The sequence below is a fragment of the Triticum aestivum genome, chromosome 3A (genome assembly GCF_018294505.1).
Source record: "Triticum aestivum cultivar Chinese Spring chromosome 3A, IWGSC CS RefSeq v2.1, whole genome shotgun sequence".
Classification (NCBI taxonomy): domain Eukaryota; kingdom Viridiplantae; phylum Streptophyta; class Magnoliopsida; order Poales; family Poaceae; genus Triticum; species Triticum aestivum.
In genome coordinates this window covers 252,145,284-252,170,387 of record NC_057800.1, presented here as the reverse complement: position 1 = coordinate 252,170,387, position 25,104 = coordinate 252,145,284, and the positions used below count along the sequence as shown (strand labels likewise).

The 25,104-nt window shown below is 47.1% G+C and overlaps 1 protein-coding gene across 1 annotated transcript in view; it reads left to right on the top strand.

Moving 5' to 3' along the window:
• The window catches only part of LOC123056897 (DNA recombination protein RmuC homolog), a 29,874-nt gene extending 18,415 nt beyond the window's left edge, over positions 1-11,459 (top strand). The window contains exon 4 of the mRNA XM_044480127.1: positions 11,406-11,459. Coding sequence (XP_044336062.1) covers positions 11,406-11,459 — 54 coding nt within the window. The remainder of the gene's footprint in view (positions 1-11,405) is intronic.
• Positions 11,460-25,104: the final 13,645 nt, after the last annotated feature.

Here is a 25,104-nt window from a genome sequence, read left to right as displayed (position 1 = left end):
AACAGAGATGTCAGCACGCCGGTCTAAATCCTATTGCGCAGGGGTCTGGGCCCATCGCCCATTGCACACCCGCACGTTGCGAGGGCGGCCGGTGAGTAGACCTAGTAACCTCCATTACAAAGGAAGTGACGTTACGTGGTCCAACCGGGTGCGCGCCGTTCAGTCACTGATGTCACGAAGGCTTCGGCTGATACCACGACATTGAGTGCCCATAATTGTTCCAGCGTAGTTGGTTAGTGCGTATAGGCCAGTAGCCAAACTCAGATCAAATACCAAGATCTCGTTAAGCGTGGGATCTTGAAGTCACCACGAACGCCGACCAGGGCCAGGCCCACCTCTCACCTGGGTGGTCTCAACCTGCCCTGTCGCTCCGCCACAAAGATCCACACAGAAGGCCGTCGAGAAAGTATGTCCTTCCAGCCCCCAATTCGTGAATCAACCGCGGGTACTCAACGAGCCGACCCGACTTTAGTCACAACATATATCATGTGTAATAGGTAAAGTATATACCTGTGATCAACACCCGACGTGATCACGGCCCGATAGTATAGCATGGCAGACAGACAAGAATGTAGGGCCACTGATGATAAACTATCATCCTATACTAAGCATTTAGGATTGCAGGTAAGGTATCAACAGTTGTAGCAACAATGGTAGGCTATGCATCAGAATAGGATTAACGGAAAGCAGTAACATGCTACAGTACTCTAATGCAAGCAGTAGAGAGAAGAGTAGGCGATATCTGGTGATCAAGGGGGGCTTGCCTGGTTGCTTTGGCAAGAGAGAGGGGTCGTCAACACCGTAGTCATACTGGGTAGCAGCGGCGTCATTCTCGGTGTCTAGCGAGAGAAGAGGGGGAAGAAAAAATAAATATTAAGCAAACAAATGCATAGCGATGCATGACATGACAAGTAGCGGTGCTAGGGGTGCCCTAACGCGGTATGAGGTGGTACCAGTGAAGGGGGCAAACATCCGGGAAAATATCCACGGGGTTTCGCATTTCCGGACAGATGAACCGGAGGGGGAAAGTTGCGTGTTCGCTATGCTAGGGATGCGTGGCGGACGAATGGGTTGCGTATCCGGATTCGTCTCGTCGTTCTGAGCAACTTTCATGTACAAAGTTTTCTATCCGAGCTACGATTTATTTTATATTAATTTTAAAAGATTTAAATCATTTTTAGGATTTATTTAATTATTTTAAATTAACATTATTCAGAACTGTGTTTGCTGATGTCATCATGACGTCAGCATGACGTCAGCAGTCAACAGAAGTGTTGACTGGGTCAAACTGACGGTGGGTCCCACTAGTTATAGACTACTAACTAATTAACCAATTTAATTAGTTTAAATAACAGATTATTTAGGTTAATTAATTAATTAGGCTAATCTTATCAGGATTAATTAAGTTAATTAATTAATTTAGTTAATTAATTAATTAAATTTATTTTTTATTATTATTATTTTTAATCTTATTTTTTTAAAAACGTTCTTTGGTCCCCGTTTGTCATAGGCCCTAGGGGCCTTAGCAGGCGTCGGCGTTAGCGGGTTCGGGCGCAATGGGTGCCCAGCACCCGTTCGTTCGGGCGCACGCCCAGGGGCGGTTGCGGCGGCCGGTGACAGGGAGGCGTGGGCGCGGGGGCTGCAGCGGCGACGAGCAAGGACGGTGGCTCGCCGGTCGAGCAGGGAGTGCGGCCGCGGGGGTGATCGCAAAAGGGGGTGTACGGCCAGGAGCGAGAGAGGGTGCGGCGGGGCAAGCGGTGGGCGTTGCCGGTCGCAACCACTGCGCAGTTGCGCAGCCAAGGCGAACGGCGGATGATGCCACCGCAGTTCCGCGGCGAGAGAGGCACGGGGCGTGAGCGATGTACGTGTGCAGCGGAGCGAGGCGAGCGAGGCACGGGCGGCTGCAGCGATGCGGGGAGCGAGCACAGCGGTGAGCCACGGGGCAGGGGCAGGCCAAGCGGGCGGCGCATGGGGGGCACACAGAAGCAGCGGGGCGAGGCGACGACGGAGGCGGGGCGAGGCGACGACGGAGGCGGGGCGGCGCGACCGGAGCGAGGCGGGAGCCGCGGCGGGCGTAGTCGGACGCGGCCACCGTGCGGTGGGGCGGTGCTAGGCGGGCAGTGGCGAGCAGCGGGGCTCCACAGCGGGCGCGCGGGGCCTGGCGGTGAGCACGGCGGTTTAGTGCAGCAGGGGCGGAGGCGCGCGCGGGCGTGCAGCAGCGCGTCAGCCCGTTCGGAGGGCGTCGCCGTTGGCGCGTGCGGAGGCACGCCAGTCGGGGCGGGGCCGCGGTGAGCAGGGGCGAGTGCGTCACGCGCACGATGGAGCCACGCGAGTGGGTGGTTGAGCCCCGAGCAGAGACGAGGGAGAGAGGAGGACCGGGGTCCTCACCGCGGGCGTAGGGAACCGGGCAATGAAGCGCGGGGAGGACGTCGGAGACGACCGGGCGACGGGAAGGCAGTCCGGCGGGGATGAGTTGAGGAGGCAGGCCGGCGTGGTTCAGTCAGCGTCGGGCGGCGACGGGGTCGGGGCGTCGTGCCCCGATCCATATCCAGTGGGGGGAGTGGGGAGTGGGGTGTGCTGGGAGTTAGGGTTTCTGGGTAGTGGGGGGATATGGGCGCGGTTGGTGGGCCGGCCTAGCGGTCTGGTGGCCTGCTGGGCTGTGCCCCAGTGGGGGTGGGCTTTTCTTGTTTTTCTTTTCTTTTGTTTTATTTTCACCTTTCTTTTTATTTATTTTCTTTTCTATTTTAAATCATTTTAAAATATTTAGGCATTTTCTAAAAATGAGTTTTCTCCACAATAATTACTAGTGTAATATTTGACACCCACCGAACATTTTTGTTTCAATGTTTGAAAACTTTTGTTGTTTGTCATATTTTGAATTGATTTTCGAATCGGTTTTGATCTAACAAGAGATCAGAAATAGTAACGAAGGTGGCGTGGCATCATTAGCATGGGTTCACTGTAGCATAATTATCCGAGCGTTACACAAAATATCTTGGAGCACCGTCGGTGTATAGTACGCCTATGGCCTACGCAAGAAGGTGCATCGGCTACAGCCCACAGCCGGCGTGTCAAGCACACTAGCTCACTCCCCAAATATCATTTCACTATTCATTCGTCACCCGTGAAAGATGGGGACGTGGACCCATGTCGTGAGGGCAACTTCGGCGACCCACTGTTGCTTCTCAGGCGGCGGCGGCAGCATCTGCCTCGGGGATAACAACTGGCGAGAGCGGCATAGCAGCTGTCCGTTCCGCAGCAGCGGCCTTAGCCCCGATGGAGGCTGCCCACTACCATGTCGTGGCCGTCCATTCCCAGCTCATGGCGGTCACCGCACAAATCGAACGAAGCTTCTCTGACAACGGTCGGCAACCCACGGCCGAAGAGTTGGCAATCGCCGAGAGAGTTCGAGCAACCGTCCGTTCCTACGCGGCATACCTTGCCACGACGGAGCCCGCCAGAGCCCAAATCGCGGCCGCCCACGCCCAGCTCGTGGCGGTCAATTCCAAAGATATGGCGAACGCGGATGGCGAGATGCTTGCCGAGTATGGTGCAATTGATGCCATGGAGCCCCTTCCCCAGGAGACCATCGGTCGTGAGCTGGACATGGAGGCGGCGGCGGAGATCGACGAGCACCAGCCATAATAGTACTCTTTGTTTTGTTAATTAAGAGCACCGGTCTTTAATTTGTTGGAGTAATGTTTAGGTCAGGTAGCTTTGTTTAATTGTCGAACTTGCTCGATTAAGAAGTTAGTCTCCTTTGTGTACCCAAATTATGCAATGACGTGGATGATCACTGTAACCAGGGAAATTCGAACCAAAATTTTTGACGTTCAAACTCAACACACACGGGTTAAGTTATCTGAATCATTTGTGATGTTCACATATCGTACACAGTTCTGAATAAGGGACCGTGCTTGATGACACTTTGCGCGCTAGTTTTTTCGCTGAAGCGATTCCAAATTTTCGGCTTCCGCGAAAATATCTACCTCCCCGCCCCCTCCCCCTTACCAAACGCCACATTTTCCCTGTTTCCGTCTTCCTTTCCAAGTTGAAACCTTCACTCCTTGTTTGCAGTGCCGCCTCCTTGCCGGCAACCCTCCTCGATGTTTCTCGGCCTCGTCTATCCAGGCAGGTAATCCACACCCGACCCCCATCCTCCTTCTCCTTCCACATCCCACATGCCCCGACCGCCGACGTGACACCTTCCACCCAAATCACCGACCCCTCCACCAAATAAGCGCCGGCCTAAGCCATGGTGCATGCAGTATAGCCAGGATCCCAAGGACCATTTGGCAGCGGAGAAGCAAATCGCGGCCGCATGCGTGGATGAGGTCACGATGGCTGCCATTCGTGTCGACCCCCAGATCTTGGAGGAGCACCTCGCCATCGAGGCCACCGTCGATGCCTCGCGCGCCGATGACGCGACGCGGTTGGTTGTTTGGTTCAATTCTGCAATGCGATGTTCAATTGTTGTGGGTGCATTCTGCTATTGTATACCATGTGAGAAATAAATCGAATTTGGTTGTACTAAATACATGAGAAACAAATATAATTGCTATATTTCCATGTTGTTAAGCATGCTTGGTTTGGTTAACTGTCTGGTCTTCTATTAGGAGTATGTTATATTGTGCAATGTGGTGCTTAGTTAATGTTTGGTTCATTTGTTGTGGTGTTTAGCTAACTGCTTGGTTCAATTCTACACTGCGATGTCCAATTGTCATGGGTAGAATTTTGTATTGTTGTGCATGTGAGGAATAAATCAAATTTGGCTGCACTTAATACATGAGAAACATACACAAGTGTTATATTTCCTAGTTCTTAATCATGCTTGGTTTGGATAAATGGGTTTTCCATGTGGCTTGAATTAATCTGATGAATCTGCAACGTGCTTATTTTTATCAACATATTTTACTGATAGCATGTGAACCCTTACTTAACCAAATGATTAACTACCTTATATGTGTTGTAGGGAAACAATGGGAAGCACTGAGGTTTACAATTGAGGTTAGCACGTGCATGGTCCGTTGTCTAATAGCACATTATTGTGCAATTGTAGGAACCATTCTAATATTTAGGTTTTTAACAATTTGGTCTTGCACATGTAGGTCCTGCTGTCAGAGGTTTTGACCCACTGTTCGACCCTTTTTGCATATGGGGAAATGAGTTGCCCATGAATATCAGTCAAGTCAAGAAACTCAGAAAGATTGCTAGGATAAAGAAATTAGAGACAAAAACAACAAGATCTTTGTCTGCACAATGAAGAAGACATCAGTTCACTACAGGATGGTACTAACTATTATATCTTGCCTTTTTTATTCATTTGCCCCATTTTCAATATAGAGAAGATATTTATGCACATCCTTATTTTCAGGCCTTTCCAAAGCAGTTCACTGATGATTACCTCCCAATCCACGTGTATGGTCAGGAGGCGAGGAAGGTATTCATACAACACCCATGGTTCAATATTGAAGTGTTTCTGAAGAGGACGAAGGATGGACGGTCAATCATCCATAGGCACTGGCCTAAAGTTACAAAGACCTTCAACATCAATGAAGGCTCAATATTCGCCTTCTGCTTCAGCAGTTTTCCAGATGAGATACATCTGTCTATGTACCGTCTATGATGCTAATTTCGAAAGGTTATAGATGTTGCATGTGAAACTTGGTCCTGGTGTAGTTGTGTAATGGGGTAGATGAGTGCTGAAGCTATATGATGTTGTACTATGATTTATTTCAATTATAAAAATGAAATATATTGTGTGCTTAATATGAAATGTCAATTAGATTAATAAATGGATTTTGAATAATCAGATAATTAGCCTGCTAATTGGGTTTTTCTATTGCAAAAGGTTATTGAGAAAACACTGTGTGTGATGCATTCAATAACGCACACAGTTTTTAGGAATAAATCGTGTTAGATTAATGAACAATCACACATGGCATCCTCTTGAAAACTGTTTACGTTAGGCCACCTGGCGCAAACGTTTACCACATAAAAATTATGTGTGATGGACAGCCCTTGACACACGGTTTCTTCTAGGCACCATGTGTGATGAGTTCACTAACGCAAACAATAAAATTGTTAATACCATGTGCAATGGAAACGCTATCACAAACAATTTAACCGGGAAAATTGTGTGTGATGTACTTGCGAACAGAAACGTTTTCCTTGGAGCGACTGTGTGGGATGTATATACGAACAGAAACGTTTAGTGTTGGCTGACTGTGTGGGATGTACTTACGAACGGAAATGATTTCGCATGTATAATTGTATTTTTTAGCACTATTGTACGTATTTCTGTATTTGAGTGATCGCCGGTCGCACACGACCTCATTTTGCCGAGCGTGTGTGCCAGGAGGACATATCCCCGACGGTTTCTAGGTCATGTGGGAAGGACCCCCCCCCCTATCGCCCACACTCACTTGGTGACGGTTCCAAATGCCGTCGCGTAAAGGGGTTAAAAACCGTTTGTTCAGCACCTCGCTATACTAGTGTACCTCCCAAGGGGGCGGTACTACCACTAGAGACCGGAACTACCGCTTCCTATAGCTGCTGAGGAAAATAGAGGCCTGAGGGGAGAACAGAGCACCGAGCGATAGTGGCAGCGGTGGTAGGGCGATACTACCGCCAACAGGCGGCACTACCGCCTCTACTGTCACTCCCACTTCCACTCGTCCTGCTAGGTCTAACGAGGTTCCACGGAAGTGACCCAGAGGTACTATCATAGAACCCGACACGAAAATTTGAGACCAGAGAAGAAAGCGGTAGTACAAGCGGAACTAGCAGCGGTAGTACCGCTAACAAGCGGTACTACTGCTGCCGCCCGCGGTACTACCGCTGGAAGCTCTCCACAACCACTTCAGCAAAATAGAGGGACAACTCCAAAGAAGCGAAAGATGACAATTGACAAGGGTGCAATATGAGTGTGTACATGATGATTCCAACCAAACCTTTCTAAAGCGGACCCCCTCTTGATAGTATGGTTTATCCTACGACTCAAATCCACCGAAAAGAAATGTAGGAAAATAAACCGTCTTCTGTAACATGCTTCGAGGGTCAGTAATTGTCGTGTGCCTTATGATGGAATATCTAAAATGCTCAATGCACACGATTAGTCTGCAAAAGTATTGTCATCAATCACCAAAACCACCAAGGGAGAAATATGCCCTACAGGCCCGCTACCCGAATTACAACCCGGATAACATCCTAACTACACCAGTCAATGGAGACTGTAGCTGGATCAAGTCGAAGGAATACTTTTCCAAAGTTCATAGTCATCCTGCATCGGTCTCTAAATACTGTGACTTATGGGAGTACATTACAAAAGTCCATGGTATGGAAATTGCTCCATGGAGTGCCGAGCAAAAAACCTATGAAAACATCTACCAATCCTCTAACACCATAGATTTATTTATGCGTTCTTGGTAAACAGAGTATCGGGTGCACCGGCATTGTAGCCGAGTAGGCTAGTGTGAAGCTGCGATCCCAACATTGATTGTCCCATACTTTTGGTGTGTTGTCAGTGGCCTCGTGTGTTTGTCATTGGTCTGCGCTGGGTCTCTCTCGTTCGGTTATTAGCCTGCTTTCGCCATATCTCTCGTGCAATGTAGTCGGGTTGCTGGTGGGTCATTGCTTTTCGGGCCTAGTCTGCCGGTCACTTTTGGTGTGTTGTCGGTGGGCAGTTAGGAAGTCCTTGAGGATGTTGCTGCTTGGGTTGGTTGTGTCGGCGCGGTGGTACTCGGATCGTCCAGTTTGGTGCTGCCTTGGCCGGCATGGCTAAGTCAGCGTTTATGTTGTCTATGGCCGCTTAGGAGGTCCTTGGGGCGGGCATTGCTTTCTGGGTCCGGCATGCTGGCCACTTTTGGTGTGTTGTCGATGGGCGGTTAGGAAATCCTTAAGCATGTTGTCGCTCTATTTTTTCGTGCCGGCATCATGGCGCTGGCTCGTCCGGTGTGGTGTTTCCTTAGAGCATCTCCAATAGATGATGTAGATTTGGAGATGTAAAAGTAGGCGTTCTATAATTTACATCTACAAAAAAGTCTACGATCCAACAGATGATGTATATTTGGTGATGTAAAACTCCAACTCCAACAAATGATGTAAAAATAGCTAAACGTCCATGCGGTAATCGTTGTACAGTAGCACTTTAGTCATTGTACAATTTGAAATAAAAACATCCCGAATTAAAACTTAGAATTTTCACCTGTCCACAATATCAAATTATTACATAATTCATCAAATCCACAACATCAAATGCAACACAAATACAACAAAGTTATTGCACTATATAGCAAACAAATAAGGAAACTAGGTGGTTCTTTCTCTATGCCATCTCCAGTACTCCTCCATCAAATCTTTCTGAAGTTCATCGTGTGTATTGCAGTCTCTAATTTCAGTGTACACCTTCATGAAATGTCTAATTTGCTCGTCTTCTCTCATCAACATAACGCGTACGGCCATCAGATCATAGAAGGTGTAATCTACATCCTATCCATGCTCATTCTCAATGATCATGTTATGCATGATCCCAGAATCTAGATGGTCATCACACAATAGAAAATTGGGTTTGCAAAATCCCAAATGCCCTATCCACATCTTTCCTAGCTGCCGCTTGAGCATTATGAAAGTAGAGTTCTTTCTTACCTTGGGTGGTTTGGATTGGCCTGACAAAAATACTCCACCTCAGGTAGATCGCATCTGCAAGGTAGTACACATAGTTGTATGTGTGGCCATTTGCTTCGAAGGTCACCAGTGGAGCTTCTCCATTGGCTAACTTGGAAAAAAGAGGTGAGTGGTCGAGCACGTTGATGTCATTGCAAGATTTAGGCATCCCAAAATATGAATGCCAAAACCATGTTTCTTGATCGGCAACGGCCTCAAGAATATGGTGGCCTCCTTCCCATGACCCTTAAAGTGCACATGCCATTCTTTAGGACAATTCTTCCACTTCCAGTGCATGCAATCGACAGACTCTAGCAAACCTGGAAACCCACGGGCTTTGTTCATCTCCAAAAGCATGTGACTATCTTGAGCATTGGGTGCTCTCAAGCACTGTGTACCAAACACTTCTACCATAGTCTTTGCAAATTGTTTGACATGGAAGATAGAAATGCTCTCTGCAATCGCCAAATTGCCATCAATGTAGTCTACCAAAACACCATAGGCCACCATGAGCAAAGCGGCAGTGACCTTCTGCTTGGGGCTATGTCTAAGCAACCCGACACAATTCCTCTTGTGCTGGACGGATCGATCATGCTGCTTCACAGAATTGCAAATGTGGATGAACAAATCTTTGGCCATCCTAAACCGGCGACTAAAGTACCTATCTGGAAAAACGGTTGCGCATCAACCTCTCATGTGCCTCAACCCGTTCTCTTCGGATGAGCTCACAGCCAAACATGGAACCACCGTGCTTCGGCTTCTTCCTCTTGTGCATTGCCACTAGCATAGCAATATCCTCTTCTTAGGTCAAACCAAATTCCTCATCTGACAAGGAATAGTCCATGAAAGAGGAGTCCTATGAGCTCATCTACAATATGGAACACCGTCAAACTATATCTTGACGCCCGATAAAAAAATCATAGTTTGCACGATTTTTACCTTGGGGGAATTTGCTCGAACAGATTGTGTGCGAGGTGGAAGAAATTGGCCGGCGGCGGGTCGGATAGTTGATGGGCGACGGCTGCGGATGACCTATGGACGACCGCGACGTTGTAGTAGAACACCGCCCATGGCGACGGGAACAACCAAGTACCGGCGGCGGCTCCACGAGTGGGCGGGCGGGCGTCGCGCGGATCCTCTATCTCCGGCGGTGGGCAGCGGCTAGCAGAAGCACCAACGCGTCCATGACCACGCCTTCGATGACATTATGGCAGCCGGAGCTCCAACAAATCTGCAAATCGGTCGTGCGTCGTCGACTAGGCAAAATCAAATCGTCGTCGGTGGCGGCTATGGCGGCGGGATCGGAGATGGACGGGCGAGCAGCGGCGATGGCGTTTCAGGGCAAAAATCGCCAGTGGTGGAGGCGGACGGACGTCGGGTAGGCGGAAACAGAATGAAGGCAGTTGGGCAGCTGACACACGACTGAAGATTTATATCACCTAGGTGGAGCTGCAAATTTGCATCTCCAAGTGTTATATTTTACACACTTGGAGGAGGTGATGTAATGTTTTTTGCATCTACATCATCTATTGGAGGTGGGATTTGGGGGGCCTCAAAGATGTATAACTTTATTATTTTGGACGCTGATAACGCCCACACATGTAACATACTAGACATCCGCCACACATCGTGTGTGGCATAAGCATGAGGTAGCCCACAAGGGCCATGTGTGGACGAACATTAGAACTACCCACACATGTGGGTGCAGCTACTTCGTGTCACATGCCCAACAAGTACTACTCATCCCCATGCGCGTGTGGCACGAAGTAAAAATGCCCACGCGTCCTGGCGTAGCTACATTAGTTACCCACGGGATGAAGCTTTCGTTGCCATCTCGGATGGCAAATGTAGTTGTAAAAGCATGGCAACTCTCTTTATTTTGGTTAGCTATAGTTGCCATGTCTAATTTATGATAGTTGTCGCGTGCATTCAAACCATAGTTTTCGTGTGTGATTAACTACTTGCTACATGTGGTCAAACAAAATAGTTGCCATGTGTGTTTACCTAGCTGCCACGTGTGGTCCAACCATAGTTGACATGTATGGCTAATCATAGTTGTCGTGTGTGTTTACCTGGTTGCCGCATACGCGCAACTGCAGTTGCCATCTACCAACGAATCATAGTTGCCATGTGTATTTACCTCATTGTCACGTACGTGCAACTGCAGTTGCCATCTATTATCGTACAAGTGTCGTGTGGGCGAAGAGCAGTTCACCACAAGCGAGTGGGCTGGTTGGTGACTATGTGGGCGGGAACTGGTTCGCCCACATGACGCAGCTGGCAACCGCGCACTGCGAGTCGTGTGGGCGAGCACTCTAATGCCCACACAACACGCTATGCCTACGTGACACTCAGATTCCTTTAGGATTCGTCCAAAACAAAATCAAGGTGGATCAAGGCATGTGAGTGATGTGAAAAAATGTCACACGTGTGGACGTTATCATTTGGGATTATTTTTGCATCTACATCATCTATTAGATATGCTCTTAGCCGGCATGGTTAAGCCGCTCAAGTGTTGTCTCCGGACGATTAGGACATCCTTGGAACCTTGGGAGGATGGCCATCTCTGATTAGCCCGCTTGATACCGATTGTATTCCTGTTCCTTGATTAATAAAGCTCCCGATTCAGTCTCAAATAAAGAGACCCTTAATCATGTCCCCTTTTCACCCCCAACAAAAGAGTTTTGTCCTTTGACTGAAAACAGCTACCTGTGTTTCAGTTTGCTAGTTCCGCAATGCAGGCAATGCAAGCTGCTCTGGCGGATATTGAGGTTTTGTCTTTTAAACGTGGATAGCAAGGTTTAGATAGAAATAATAGTTTCCCAATCTGAAAAAATGGATTCATTGTTGCGGAGTTCAAGGTACATATGAAACTCTTTAGATTAACTATTAGAATCCAAGTTATATATGTTTATAGATACCTATTCGTATCTACCTTGTACATGTAATATCTACTCCTATATATTGAGAAGCAGCGCACCCCTGTTGGCCTCAAACAAGCCCCTCGTGCTTGGCATGCTCGTCTTGGTTCTACTCTTTGGTCGCATGGATTTGTTCCCTCTACTGCAGACACATCTATGTTTCTTCTGCAGCACCTAGGGCTCACGATGTACCTATTGGTTTATGTTGATGATATTATTCTCATCAGTTCTTCACCTACTGCAGTTGATAAACTCATACTAAGTCTTCAACATGACTTTACTGTTAAGGATCTTGGTCCTCTTCACTATTTTTTGGGGATAGAAGTGACTCGTACTACTGCTGGTCTCTCACTCACTCGGAGGAAATATTCCCTGGACCTTCTTCGACGTGCGGGTATGCTTAAGTGTAAGCCTGTCACCACACCAATGACTGTGACTGAGAAGCTCTCTGCTGATGTTGGTGCTCTCCTCTCGCCTAGTGATGCTACAAAGTATCGCAGTATTGTTGGTGGGCTACAATATCTTACTATTACTCGACCAGATCTTTCCTTTGCAGTTAACCGTGTCTGCTAGTATCTTCATGAGCCTCATGACACACACTGGTCTGCGGTCAAACGCATCATGCTTTATGTTCGTCTCACTGCCGCCTTTGGTTTGCATCTTCGACCGACCACCTCTACAGTGTTGTCTGTTTTCTCTTATGCGGACTAGGTAGGGAGTCCTGATGACCGGCGATCTTTTGGGGATATGTTGTGTTCATTGGTTCCAACTTGATTGCCTGGAGTGCTCCCAAGCAAGCCATTGTTTCTCGTAGTAGTACAGAAGTTGAGTACAAAGTTGTTGCTAATGCTACTGCTGAACTCATTTGGGTGCAGTCTTTGCTGCGAGAACTGGGTATTCCTCGAGACGTACCCCCGGTTCTATGGTGTGATAATATTGGAGCTACATATCTTTCATGCAATCATGTCTTTCATGCAAGGACGAAGCACATGAAGTTGACTTTCACTTTGTGAGGGAATGAGTTCACTAGTAGAAAAAGGGCCTATTGTCCCGGTTCGTAAGGGCCTTTTGTCTCGGTTCCTGAACCAGGACTAAAGGGTCGGTACTAATGCCCTATCCCTTTAGTCCCGGTTCAATCCAGAACCGGGACAGATGGGCCTCCACGTGGCATGTGCGCGGAGCCCAGGTAGGAGGGCCTTTGGTCCCGGTTGGTGGCACCAACTGGGACCAATAGGCATCCACGCGTCAGCATTTCTGTGGCTGGGGTTTTTGTTTTTTTTGAAAGGGGGGGGGTTTGGGGGTTTGGGGGGTTAATTTAGGTGTTTCATATATTGTGTTAGCTAGCTATAATTAATAGAGAGAAGTGTCCTCTCTTATGTTCGTGCTTGGTCGACGCTACGTACTATACATACGTATAGAGAGGACTAGACACGCTAGCTAGCTAGTAAGCAAACGAAGGAAACAGAAGATTGTCATGAACATATATGCATACAGAGAGAAGTGATATCGACCACCTCTCCTCTCCGAGAGATTGGTCGAACAACAAGTTCTCGTATATCTATCCGACACTACCGGCTACATATATACAATAATTATCTCTTACAAATATAATCTCCTAACATACGGACTCATGGTCCACATAGTATTCTCCGTCTTCAGCGATCACGTGGTCAAGAAAGAATGCCGCCAATTCCTCTTGAATTGCTCGCATGCGAGCTGGTGCTAGGAGTTCATCCCGCTTCCGAAACATCTAATTTGAAGAAGGGGGTCAATACATATATATATATATGAATGAATGAAACTCAACACAAATGATGGTAATAAAATAAAATTGTGAATGTTGTTATTTACGCACTTCATATTGTTCGTCAGAGTAGCCCCGCTCACAGGTCGTGTGGCGGATGGACTCGCAAACGTAGTATCCACAGAAATCATTCCCTTGTTCCTGCCACAACCACTTTACAAGAAATAGAGGTCAATCAAACTGATAAGCAAGAATGCCAAATGGTATTGATGAAACTAGCGCTTGAATCAATAGGAGATGCGCGGAACATGCTACTATAGTACTTACTTTCGGGTGTCTAAATTGCAGCTTCTTCGGGAGTCCCGGAGCTTTTTTGGTGAATTTTTTCCAAACCCTGCCAGACAAAGAAAACAATTACTTGATATATCAGGAAATGAACAAAGTTGCTGATATGGTGGATAATGATCGATTTAACTTACTTCTCGAGCATTTGAGTCATGTCCGCATAGTCCTGGGGATCTTTTCGTCTTGAGTCTAAGACGGTTACTAGTCCCTGCTCAAGCTTAATCTCTAGGAGAATATAGTGGAAACTGCACACGCATGCATAACTCATCAATTACATTACTATAACCTTGACTAATATATAAGGGAAACCGAATATGCACAAGACAGTAACACTCACTTGAAGTTGTAAGGAAAGAGTATTATATCTTTGTTTTCATTTATTACCAACGATCGTAGCAAGTTGGCCTCGGTATCTGCGGCATGAAATTTAACCTGAGTTGCATCTATGATATTTGTGTTAATGAACCCAATATCACCGATTTGTCTTTTCTTCAATTCGACGATCTTCAATCTGCATAATATAGTGAGGATAATTATAAATACATGCAATGAAAGAGCTGAGCTATATAGAGAGACTTAATGACAGAAGTAGTACTACTTACAGACAGTAGCAGGTGACCGTTGCTTTATCGAGGGCCAATTGATTGAAAAACTGAAAGAACTCCTCAAATGGAACAGGCAACAGATCAATTCCAACGAGGTCATGCTCCTTTTTAACTCTCACATACAAAGTACTCCTCCCCCCAGACTCTCTGCAGATTTTCAAGTACCAATCATGCAATCTTCGCATCATCGTTGATAGAGATCTTTCATCTTTGACGAGAGGCTTCCCGTACTCGTATCTTTGTATCTGCACCTCCATGAAATCATAATGTACATCGTCGGGCAGGTAATCTCCAAGATTGCTATAACCGGGCACCATCCTCGGATCATTAGCGACGATGTCGCTAGGCACCTTGAGCGGGGGGCACGATTGCTTCGCTTGTTCGCCGAGCTGGGCAATTTGTTTCCCAGCTCGTCGTTCTTTCAGCCTTTGATCACTGACAGTACTTCCCGACCGCTCCGCTTCGGCAAATTCCTTTCCAATAATGCGCTCATAGTTTCCTTTCGGCGGAGACTTGGGTGGTTTTGTCAGGGCAGCCAGAGTGCGCTTCGCTTTCACCGGATCTACCTTCTCCTCCGGAGGTGGATGTTTCTTTGCTTTCACCCCTTCAAAGAAGTTCCTCACTTCTTCTCGCGCGATCTCGGCGTTCTCCTCTGGGGTCCTCTCGTATGGTAACTTCTCTGGAGTCTTCAGAGAAGGACCGAATCTGTATGTCCTCCCGCCTCTGGCTGTACTGCTAGACGCCGGCAGAGCAGACGGAGCGGTTGTCTTCTTTACTTGCTTACGAGGCGGAGGAGAAGGACTACGACGCGCCGGAGCAGCCGGAGCGGCGGCAGGTCTCTTCCGCCCTTGCTGATGAGGCGGAGAAGGAGGAGGCTGGCTGCTCGGGCGCGCCGGCGCAGGCGGAGAAGGAGGCGGAGTGCCGCCACGCGCCGGAGAAGGAGCCGGCCGAGTGCCCTGATCGTCACTCGCCGGAGGAGGAGGCGGTGGAGGAGGCGGAGTGCCCTGACTCGCCGGAGGAGGAGGAGGAGGCGGAGGCGTCCAGTTCGGAAGGTTGATGAGCTCCTTCCGCCATAGGCATGGAGTCTTCAGAGCAGAACCCAGCCGAGTCTCCCCTTCACCGGTAGGGTGGTCAAGCTGGAGGTCCTCAAATCCCTCCGTTATTTCATCCACCATCACCCTAGCATATCCTTCTGGAATCGGCCGACAGTGAAAAGTTGCGCCGGGTTCAGTAGGAAAAACAGAGCCAACAGCCGCCTTGACCTTCATATTAATCCATTGCGTCATAAGGTGGCAATTTTGAGACTCCGTGATAGCATCCACGGGATAGCTGGCAGGAGCCGTCAAGACATGCTCCGGCTGAAGCAGCTCGGTGGAAGCCACGCTGCTTCTCCGCTGAGATGGCGGGGTAGCTTCGGGGGAAGCTTCGGCAGTTCGTTTGCTGGATTTGCTTCTCGTTCCTCTATCGCTTGTACCCTAGCGTGCAGCGCCTGCAGTTGGGTCTGCTCCACTTTCTTCCTCCTCTCGTGGCATTTGTAACCGCCTGCGTCCGGAAACCCAGCCTTCCACGGAATGGAGCCTGGCGTGCCTCGTGTCCGTCCAGGGTGCTCAGGATTCCCGAGGGCCATTGTGAGCTCGTCGTTCTCTCTGTCTGGAACGAACGTCCCTTGCTGCGCTGCTTCGATATAGTGCTTAAGCCTCTTGACTGGTATTTCCATTTGCTCGTCCGTCCAAATGCACTTCCCTGATACAGGGTCCAAGGTTCCGCCAGCCCCGAAGAACCAAGTCCGGCAACGGTCTGGCCAGTTAATTGTCTCTGGTTCGATCCCTTTATCAACCAGATCATTCTCAATCTTGGCCCACTTAGGCCGGGCTGCGAGGTAGCCACCTGACCCCGTGCGATGGTGATGCTTCTTCTTCGCAGCATTTTGCTTGTTTGTCGCCGACATCTTCTTACTCTTTTCCGATGTCTTGTGGGCCACAAATGCGGGCCAGTGATCTCTGATCTTCTCATATCTGCCCTTGAATTCTGGTGTCTCTTTATTTTCGACAAACTTATTCAGCTCTTTCTTCCACCTCCTGAATAGTTCTGCCATCCTCTTAAGAGCAAAAGACTTGATTAATTGCTCTTTAACTGGCTTCTCCGGATCATCCTCTGGCGGTAGGGTGAAATTTGACTTCAGCTCAGTCCAAAGATCATTTTTCTGCATATCATTGACATAAGACACCTCAGGGTCTTCTGTAGCCGGCTTTAACCATTGCTGGATGCTGATCGGGATCTTGTCCCTAACCAAAACCCCGCACTGAGCAACAAATGCGCTCTTTGTCCGGAGGGGTTCAATCGGTTGGCCGTCGGGCGCGATTGCTATGATCTCAAACTTTTCATCCGAGCTCAACTTTTTCTTCGGGCCTCGTCTCTTTACCGAAGTTGTGCTCGATCCGGAGGGCTAGAAAAAAGAACAAAGACTTAATTAATATGTGTACATACCAAAACAATGAATGCATCAATTAGCTAGTCAGCAGAAGCTTAACTAATATATATACCTGGCCGGACTCGGTTCGGTCACCGGAGACGTCATCACGGTCTCCTTCTTGCACCGGCATTGTGTCACCGGAGCCGTCCTCACGGTCTCCTTCTTGCACCGGCATTAGGTCACCGGAGCCATCATAATCATAGCCAGCTGCTTCCAGACCATCGGTGTCGTTGAGAAACAACGAGCAGACGGCATCACTTCCTCGTGCGATTATGTCCCCCAACAACTCTTCTTGTACTTCGTCTCGGGCGGTGTCCATAGTTTCTACAAATATTTACAACATGGCAATTATTATTCAAACATGACAGATGGATATATTAGTGGCAAACGTAGAACTAATATTAATTAGTGGCCTCGACGCTGCTTCTCTAGGGTTTGGGGTGGCCTCGACGCTGCTTCTCTAGGGTTTGGAGTGGCCTTGACAACACTTCAAGGATAAAAAAAGAAGAGGAAGAAGAAAAAAAGAGGAGAAGAAAGAATAGAGGAGTAAGAACTCCTCTATTCTTTCTTCTCCTCTTTTTTTTCTTCTTCTTCCTCTTTTTTTATCGGGACGAGGGTCGTCGAGGGTCGCCGAGCGGTAGAGGAAACCCTAAATAGCAAGTATCGTGGGTGTGAGATACATGTGGCCGTCGGTGTCGGACACTACATCCACGTCCCACAAGTGACGTGGGCGTCGAAGCCCGCGTCACTTGTGGGACGTGGATGTAGTGTCCGACATCGACGGCCACATGTATCTCACATCGACGATACTTGATATTTAGGGTTTCCTCTACCGCTCGGCGACCCTGACCCTCGACGACCCTCGTTCCCGATAAAAAAAGAGGAAGAAGAAGAAAAAAAGAGGAGAAGAAAGATTATTTCTTCTCTTTTTTTCTTCTTCATCCTCTTTTTTTATCGGGAACGAGGGTCATCGAGGGTCTTTCTTCTCCTCTTTTTTTTCTTCTTCTTCCTCTTTTTTTACGGGAACGAGGGTCATCGAGGGTCAGGGTCGCCGAGCGGTAGAGGAAACCCTAAATAGCAAGTATCGTGGGTGTGAGATACATGTGGCCGTCGGTGTCGGACACTACATCCACGTCCCACAAGTGACGCGGGTCGACGCCTGCGTCACTTGTGGGACGTGGATGTACTGTCCGACACCGACGGCCACATGTATCTCACACCGACGATACTTGCTATTTAGGGTATATCGACCCCCCCCCTCGTGTTGAAGTTATCGGGAGGTGGTATATATATCGACCCCCCTCGTGTTGAAGTTATCGGGAGGGGGTATATCGACCCCCCCTCGTGTTGAAGTTATCGGGAGGGAGTATATCGACCCCCCCCTCGTGTTGAAGTTATCGAGAGGGGTATATCGATGACGACAGACCCGATAAAACATAAGAATACGAAGAAGAAATAAAAAGAGGAGAAGAAGAAAGGAATAGAGGAGAAGATCGAAGAAAAAAGAAGAAAAAAAGAGGAGAAGAAGAAAGGAATAGAGGAGAAGAAGAAAAAATAGAAAAATTCTATTTTTCTTCTTCTCCTCTATTCCTTTCTTCTTCTCCTCTTCCTTTTCTTCCTCTCCTCTTCTTCTCCTCTTCCTTTTCTTCCTCTCCTCTTCTTCTCCTTTTTCCTCTTCTTATTTTCCTTTTTCCTCTCCTAAATATATAAAAATTTTCTAGAAATGAAACTAACCTAAAATGTACTAAATCAGAGAACATATATAGATAATCCTTTTCTAAATATTTAAATCTAACTTTTGCATATATGAACATATATACACAGAGAACATACAAACATATATACATTTTTATAAAAAAGCAAAATACAAAATACAAACATATATATGAAAAAAATCTGAAAAGAAGCAATATACACAATATATATACTGACATATATACATAATATACACAATATACACAAGCATATAATATATGAAAAACAGGGGGGCCGGACCAACGGAGGGGCAGGGCGACGGCGACGGGCGGGTCGGGGCGACAGCGACGGGCGGGGCAGGGCGACGGCGACGGGCGGGCAGGGCGACGACGACGGGCGGGCCGGGGGGCGCCACGCGCGTCGGGGCAGGGCGGCGAGCGGCGTCGGGCGAGGGCACGGCGAGGCACGGGCGACGGCGACGGTGCGGTCGGGGGCGAATGCAGGGGCGATGGACGGCGTCGGGGCAGCCTGGCGGCGTCAATGAGCTCGGCATCGTCGGGGGCAAATGGTCGATGAGAAACTGAAATTTTCACAAGTCCTGGTTATATATCAAGAGCATTGGTCCCAGTTCGTGGCACCAACCGGGACCAATGTCACCTTTAGTCCCGGTTGGTGCCACCAACCGAGACCAAAGGCCTCTTTTCAGCAGCCCAAAGGGCGGGAAGCGGCGGCCTTTGGTCCCGGTTGGTGGCACCAACCGGGACTAAAGGGGGGCATTGGTCACGGTTTGTGCCACGAACCGTGACCAATGCCCCCTTTAGTCCCGGTTGGTGCCATCAACCGGGACCAAAGGCCTGCGCCTGCCAAAGCCGCGGTGCGGTGGGATGTTTAGTCCCACCTCGCTAGCTGAGGAGCGGCCGCACCTGTTTATAAGCGCTGCCCCGCCCTCTCCATCGAACTCCTCAGAACTGCAGGCCTTTGGGCCTAATCTCACACCGCTATGCCTGTGGGCCTGCTGGGCCTTCTGCGGGCCTGAATCCTGGCCCATGGATGGGCTTCTAGTCGTATTCAGGCCGTGGTGGCCCAGTAGGTGCCATTTTTTTACTATTTGTTTTTTCATTTCTACTTAGAACTAAATACTTATAGTTTTTAGTGATTTTTTTCTTTTAGGTCACAAAAATTATAAACTTTCTGTTAGTGCCATTAGTTTTAAAATTTGAATAGTTTAAATTTGAATTTTTTAAAATTTGTGTGAATCACTAGTTTATGAATAACTTTACTAAAAATTGATTTTTGAGTCATTATTTTTCCTGCTATTTAATATTACTGTGTTTTATCATTATACTCAATTTGGTAATTTTAGTTAGTCATAACAAATATTATAGGCATTTTTTTCTTTTTTGCTATTTATTTTTTCATTTCTACTTAGAACAAAATACTTATAGTTTTTTAGTGATTTCTTTTTTCTTTTAGGTCACAAAAATTATAAACTTTCTGTTAGTGCCATTAGTTTTCAAATTTGAAAACACTTTTTTGGTTTTTTTTTGCTTTTAGTGCCTATTTTTTCTAGTTTTTTTGTTTTGTTTTCTGCATTATTTATTTTCTTTTGTTTTTTGCTTTATTTTTTAATTCTTTTTGCTTTTAGTTTTAGAAAAATTATAAACTTTCTGTTAGTGCCATTAGTTTTCAAATTTGAAAACACTTTTTTAGTTTTTTGTTTCTTTGTTGCTTTATTTATTTTATTTTGTTTCTACTTACAACAAAATACTTATTGTTGCTATTTTTATTTTTTTCAGTTTTTTTGTTTTGTTTTCTGTATTATTTATTTTCTTTTGTTTTTGCTTTATTTTTTAATTCTTTTTGCTTTTAGGTCAGCAAAATTATAAACTTTCTGTTAGTGCCATTAGTTTTAGAAAAATTATAAACTTTCTGTTAGTGCCATTAGTTTTCAAATTTGAATAGTTAAAATTTGAATTCTTTGAAATTTGTGTGAATCACAAGTTTGTGATTAACTTTACTAAAAAATGAACATAGATGCACCTATAGAGAAAATTCGACCTAAATTCATAGTTTTCAAATGAACTCTGAAAAAGTTGGCATAGCATACTCGTGTGTTACAAAGTTGGCATGGTATCATCATAATAGTTGCGGGAGAAAGTCTTCACTTTTTCTTCGCTTGTGTCATTTGCTTATTGCGCCGTAACCATGGATAATCTTCATCGTTTATCAGGATGCTTGGGTCAGCCTTGACATTGAAGGGAGGAATTTCATGAAACTTTTCATAATCTTCAGACATGTCTGTCTTGCCCTCCACTCCCAGGATATCCCTTTTTCCTGAAAGAACTATGTGGCGCTTTGGCTCATCGTATGATGTATTCGCTTCCTTATCTTTTCTTTTTCTCGGTTTGGTAGACATGTCCTTCACATAGATAACCTGTGCCACATCATTGGCTAGGACGAACGGTTCGTCAGTGTACCCAAGATTTTTCAGATCCACTGTTGTCATTCCGTACTGTGGGTCTACCTGTACCCCGCCGCCTGACAGATTGACCCATTTGCACTTAAACAAAGGGACCTTAAAATCATGTCCGTAGTCAAGTTCCCATATGTCCACTATGTAACCATAATATGTGTCCTTTCCGCTCTCGGTTGCTGCATCAAAGCGGACACCGCTGTTTTGGTTGGTGCTCTTTTGATCTTGGGCGATCGTGTAAAATGTATTCCCATTTATCTCGTATCCTTTGTAAGTCAATACAGTCAAAGATGGTCCCCTGGACAACAAGTACAGCTCATCACAAACAGTGTTGTCACCTCTGAGACGTGTTTCCAACCAACTGCTGAAAGTCCTGATGTGTTCACATGTAATCCAGTCGTCGCACTGCTCCGGGTGTTTGGAGCGCAGACTGTTCTTGTGTTCATCGACATACGGGGTCACCAAGGTAGAGTTCTGTAGAACTGTGTAGTGTGCTTGAGACCAAGAATATCCGTCCCTGCATATTATTGAGTCACTTCCAAGAGTGCCTTTTCCAGTCAGTCTCCCCTCATACCGCGATTTAGGGAGACCTATCTTCTTAAGGCCAGGAATGAAGTCAACACAAAACCCGATAACATCCTCTGTTTGATGGCCCATGGAGATGCTTCCTTCTGGCCTAGCGCGGTTACGGACATATTTCTTTAGGACTCCCATGAACCTCTCAAAGGGGAACATATTGTGTAGAAATACGGGCCCCAGGATGACAATCTCGTCGACTAGATGAACTAGGACGTGCGTCATGATATTGAAGAAGGATGGTGGGAACACCAGCTCGAAACTGACAAGACATTGCGCCACATCACTCCTTAGCCTTGGTACGATTTCTGGATCGATCACCTTCTGAGAGATTGCATTGAGGAATGCACATAGCTTCACAATGGCTAATCGGACGTTTTCCGGTAGAAGCCCCCTCAATGCAACCGGAAGCAGTTGCGTCATAATCACGTGGCAGTCATGAGACTTTAGGTTCTGAAACTTTTTCTCTGGCATATTTATTATTCCCTTTATATTCGACGAGAAGCCAGTCGTGACCTTCATACTGAGCAGGCATTCAAAGAAGATTTCTTTCTCTTCTTTCGTAAGAGCGTAGCTGGCAGGACCTTTATACTGCTTCGGAGGCATGCCGTCTTTTTCGTGCAAACGTTGCAGGTCCTCCCGTGCCTCAGGTGTATCTTTTGTCTTCCCATACACGCCCAAGAAGCCTAGCAGGTTCACGCAAAGGTTCTTCGTCACGTGCATCACGTCGATTGAAGAGCGGACCTCTAGGTCTTTCCAGTAGGGTAGGTCCCAAAATATAGATTTCTTCTTCCACATGGGTGCGTGTCCCTCAGCGTCATTCGGAACAGCTAGTCCGCCGGGACCCTTTCCAAAGATTACGTGTAAATCATTGACCATAGCAAGTACGTGATCACCGGTACGCATGGCGGGCTTCTTCCGGTGATCTGCCTCGCCTTTGAAATGCTTGCCTTTCTTTCGACATTGATGGTTGGTCGGAAGAAATCGACGATGGCCCAGGTACACATTCTTCCTGCATTTGTCCAGGTATATACTTTCAGTGTCATCTAAACAGTGCGTGCATGCGTGGTATCCTTTGTTTGTCTGTCCTGAAAGGTTACTGAGAGCGGGCCAATCGTTGATGGTCACGAACAGCAACGCCTTTAGGTTAAATTCCTCCTGTCTGTGCTCATCCCACGTACGTACACCGTTTCCATTCCACAGCTATAAAAGTTCTTCAACTAATGGCCTTAGGTACACATCAATGTCGTTGCCGGGTTGCTTAGGGCCTTGGATGAGAACTGGCATCATAATGAACTTCCGCTTCATGCACATCCAAGGAGGAAGGTTATACATACATAGAGTCACGGGCCAGGTGCTGTGATTGCTGCTCTGCTCCCCGAAAGGATTAATGCCATCCGCGCTTAAAGCAAACCATACATTCCTTGGGTCCTTTGCAAACTCATCCCAGTACTTTCTCTCGATTTTTCTCCACTGCGACCCGTCAGCGGGTGCTCTCAACTTCCCGTCTTTCTTCCGGTCCTCACTGTGCCATCGCATCAACTTGGCATGCTCTTCGTTTCTGAACAGACGTTTCAACCGTGGTATTATAGGAGCATACCACATCACCTTCGCAGGAACCCTCTTCCTGGGGGGCTCGCCGTCAACATCACCAGGGTCATCTCGTCTGATCTTATACCGCAATGCACCGCATACCGGGCATGCGTTCAGATCCTTGTATGCACCGCGGTAGAGGATGCAGTCATTAGGGCATGCATGTATCTTCTCCACCTCCAATCCTAGAGGGCATACGACCTTCTTTGCTGCGTATGTACTGTCGGGCAATTCGTTATCCTTTGGAAGCTTCTTCTTCAATATTTTCAGTAGCTTCTCAAATCCTTTGTCAGCCACAGCATTCTCTGCCTTCCACTGCAGCAATTCCAGTACGGTACCGAGCTTTGTGTTGCCATCTTCGCAATTGGGGTACAACCCTTTTTTGTGATCCTCTAACATGCGATCGAACTTCAGCTTCTCCTTTTGACTTTCGCATTGCGTCCTTGCATCGACAATGACCCGGCGGAGATCATCATCATCGGGCACATCGTCTGGTTCCTCTTGATCTTCAGCAGCTTCACCCGTTGCAGCATCATTGGGCACATCGTCTGGTTCCTCTTGATCTTCACCAGCTCCCCCGTTGCAGCATCACCGTATTCAGGGGGCACATAGTTGTCATCGTACTCTTCTTCTTCGCCGTCTTCCATCATAACCCCTATTTCTCCGTGCCTCGTCCAAACATTATAGTGTGGCATGAAACCCTTGTAAAGCAGGTGGGAGTGAAGGATTTTCCGGTTAGAGTAAGACCTCGTATTCCCACATTCAGTGCATGGACAACACATAAAACCATTCTGCTTGTTTGCCTCAGCCGCATCGAGAAACTCATGCACGCCCTTAATGTACTCGGAGGTGTGTCTGTCACCGTACATCCATTGCCGGTTCATCTGCGTGCATTATATATAATTAAGTGTCCAAATTAATAGAAGTTCATCATCACATTAAAACCAAAGTACATACATAGTTCTCATCTAACAACATATAGCTCTCCAGAGCATCTAATTAATTAAACCATACATTGAAACTATGTAAAACATTTCAATGCGAAAACAAATGCGATCATAATCGCAACCAAGGTAACAATTGATCCAACGGCATAATGATACCAAGCCTCGGTATGAATGGCATATTTTCTAATCTTTCTAATCTTCAAGCGCATTGCATCCATCTTGATCTTGTGATCATCGACGACATCCGCAACATGCAACTCCAATATCATCTTCTCCTCCTCAATTTTTTTATTTTTCCTTCAACAAATTGTTTTCTTCTTCAACTAAATTTAACCTCTCGACAATAGGGTCGGTTGGAATTTCCGATTCACATACATCCTACATAAATAAAATCTATGTCACGTTGGTCGGCATAATTTTCATAAACAATAAATGAACCAATAGTTATAAAGATAATATATATACCACATCCGAATCATAGACAGGACGAGGGCCGACGGGGGCGGATACCAAAACCATCGCACTATATAAGATGCAATAATAAAAGTAAGAAAATAATACAAGTATCTATGTAAACATACAAGTAAGAATATTTTTCCTTTCAGAAAGAAGATAAGAACAAGAGGCTCACCACGGTGGTGCCGGCGATGAGCTCGGCGCGGGTGATCGACGGCGGTGAAGACGGGGACGGGGCGTGACGGACCGCTAAACCTAGACAAATATTGAGGAAAATGGAGCTTGGAGGTCGAGCTTGGAGAGGAGAAAGCTTAAGTAGTGTGGCTCGGGCATTCCATCGAACACCTTGTGTGCATAGGAGGTGAGCTAGAGCACCACCAAGCCCTCTCCCCCTCGGCCAGAAAAAAACAGAGCAGTGTGCTCTGCTCTTACGCGAGGGGGTATATATAGGCACCTCATTGGTCCCGGTTGGTGGCATGAACCGGGACTAAAGGGGAGCCTTTGGTCCCGGTTCAAGCCACCAACCGGGACCAATGGTGGTGTGCCAGGAGCGAGGCCCATTGGTCCCGGTTCGTCCCACCAACCGGGACCAAGAGGTCCAGATGAACCGGG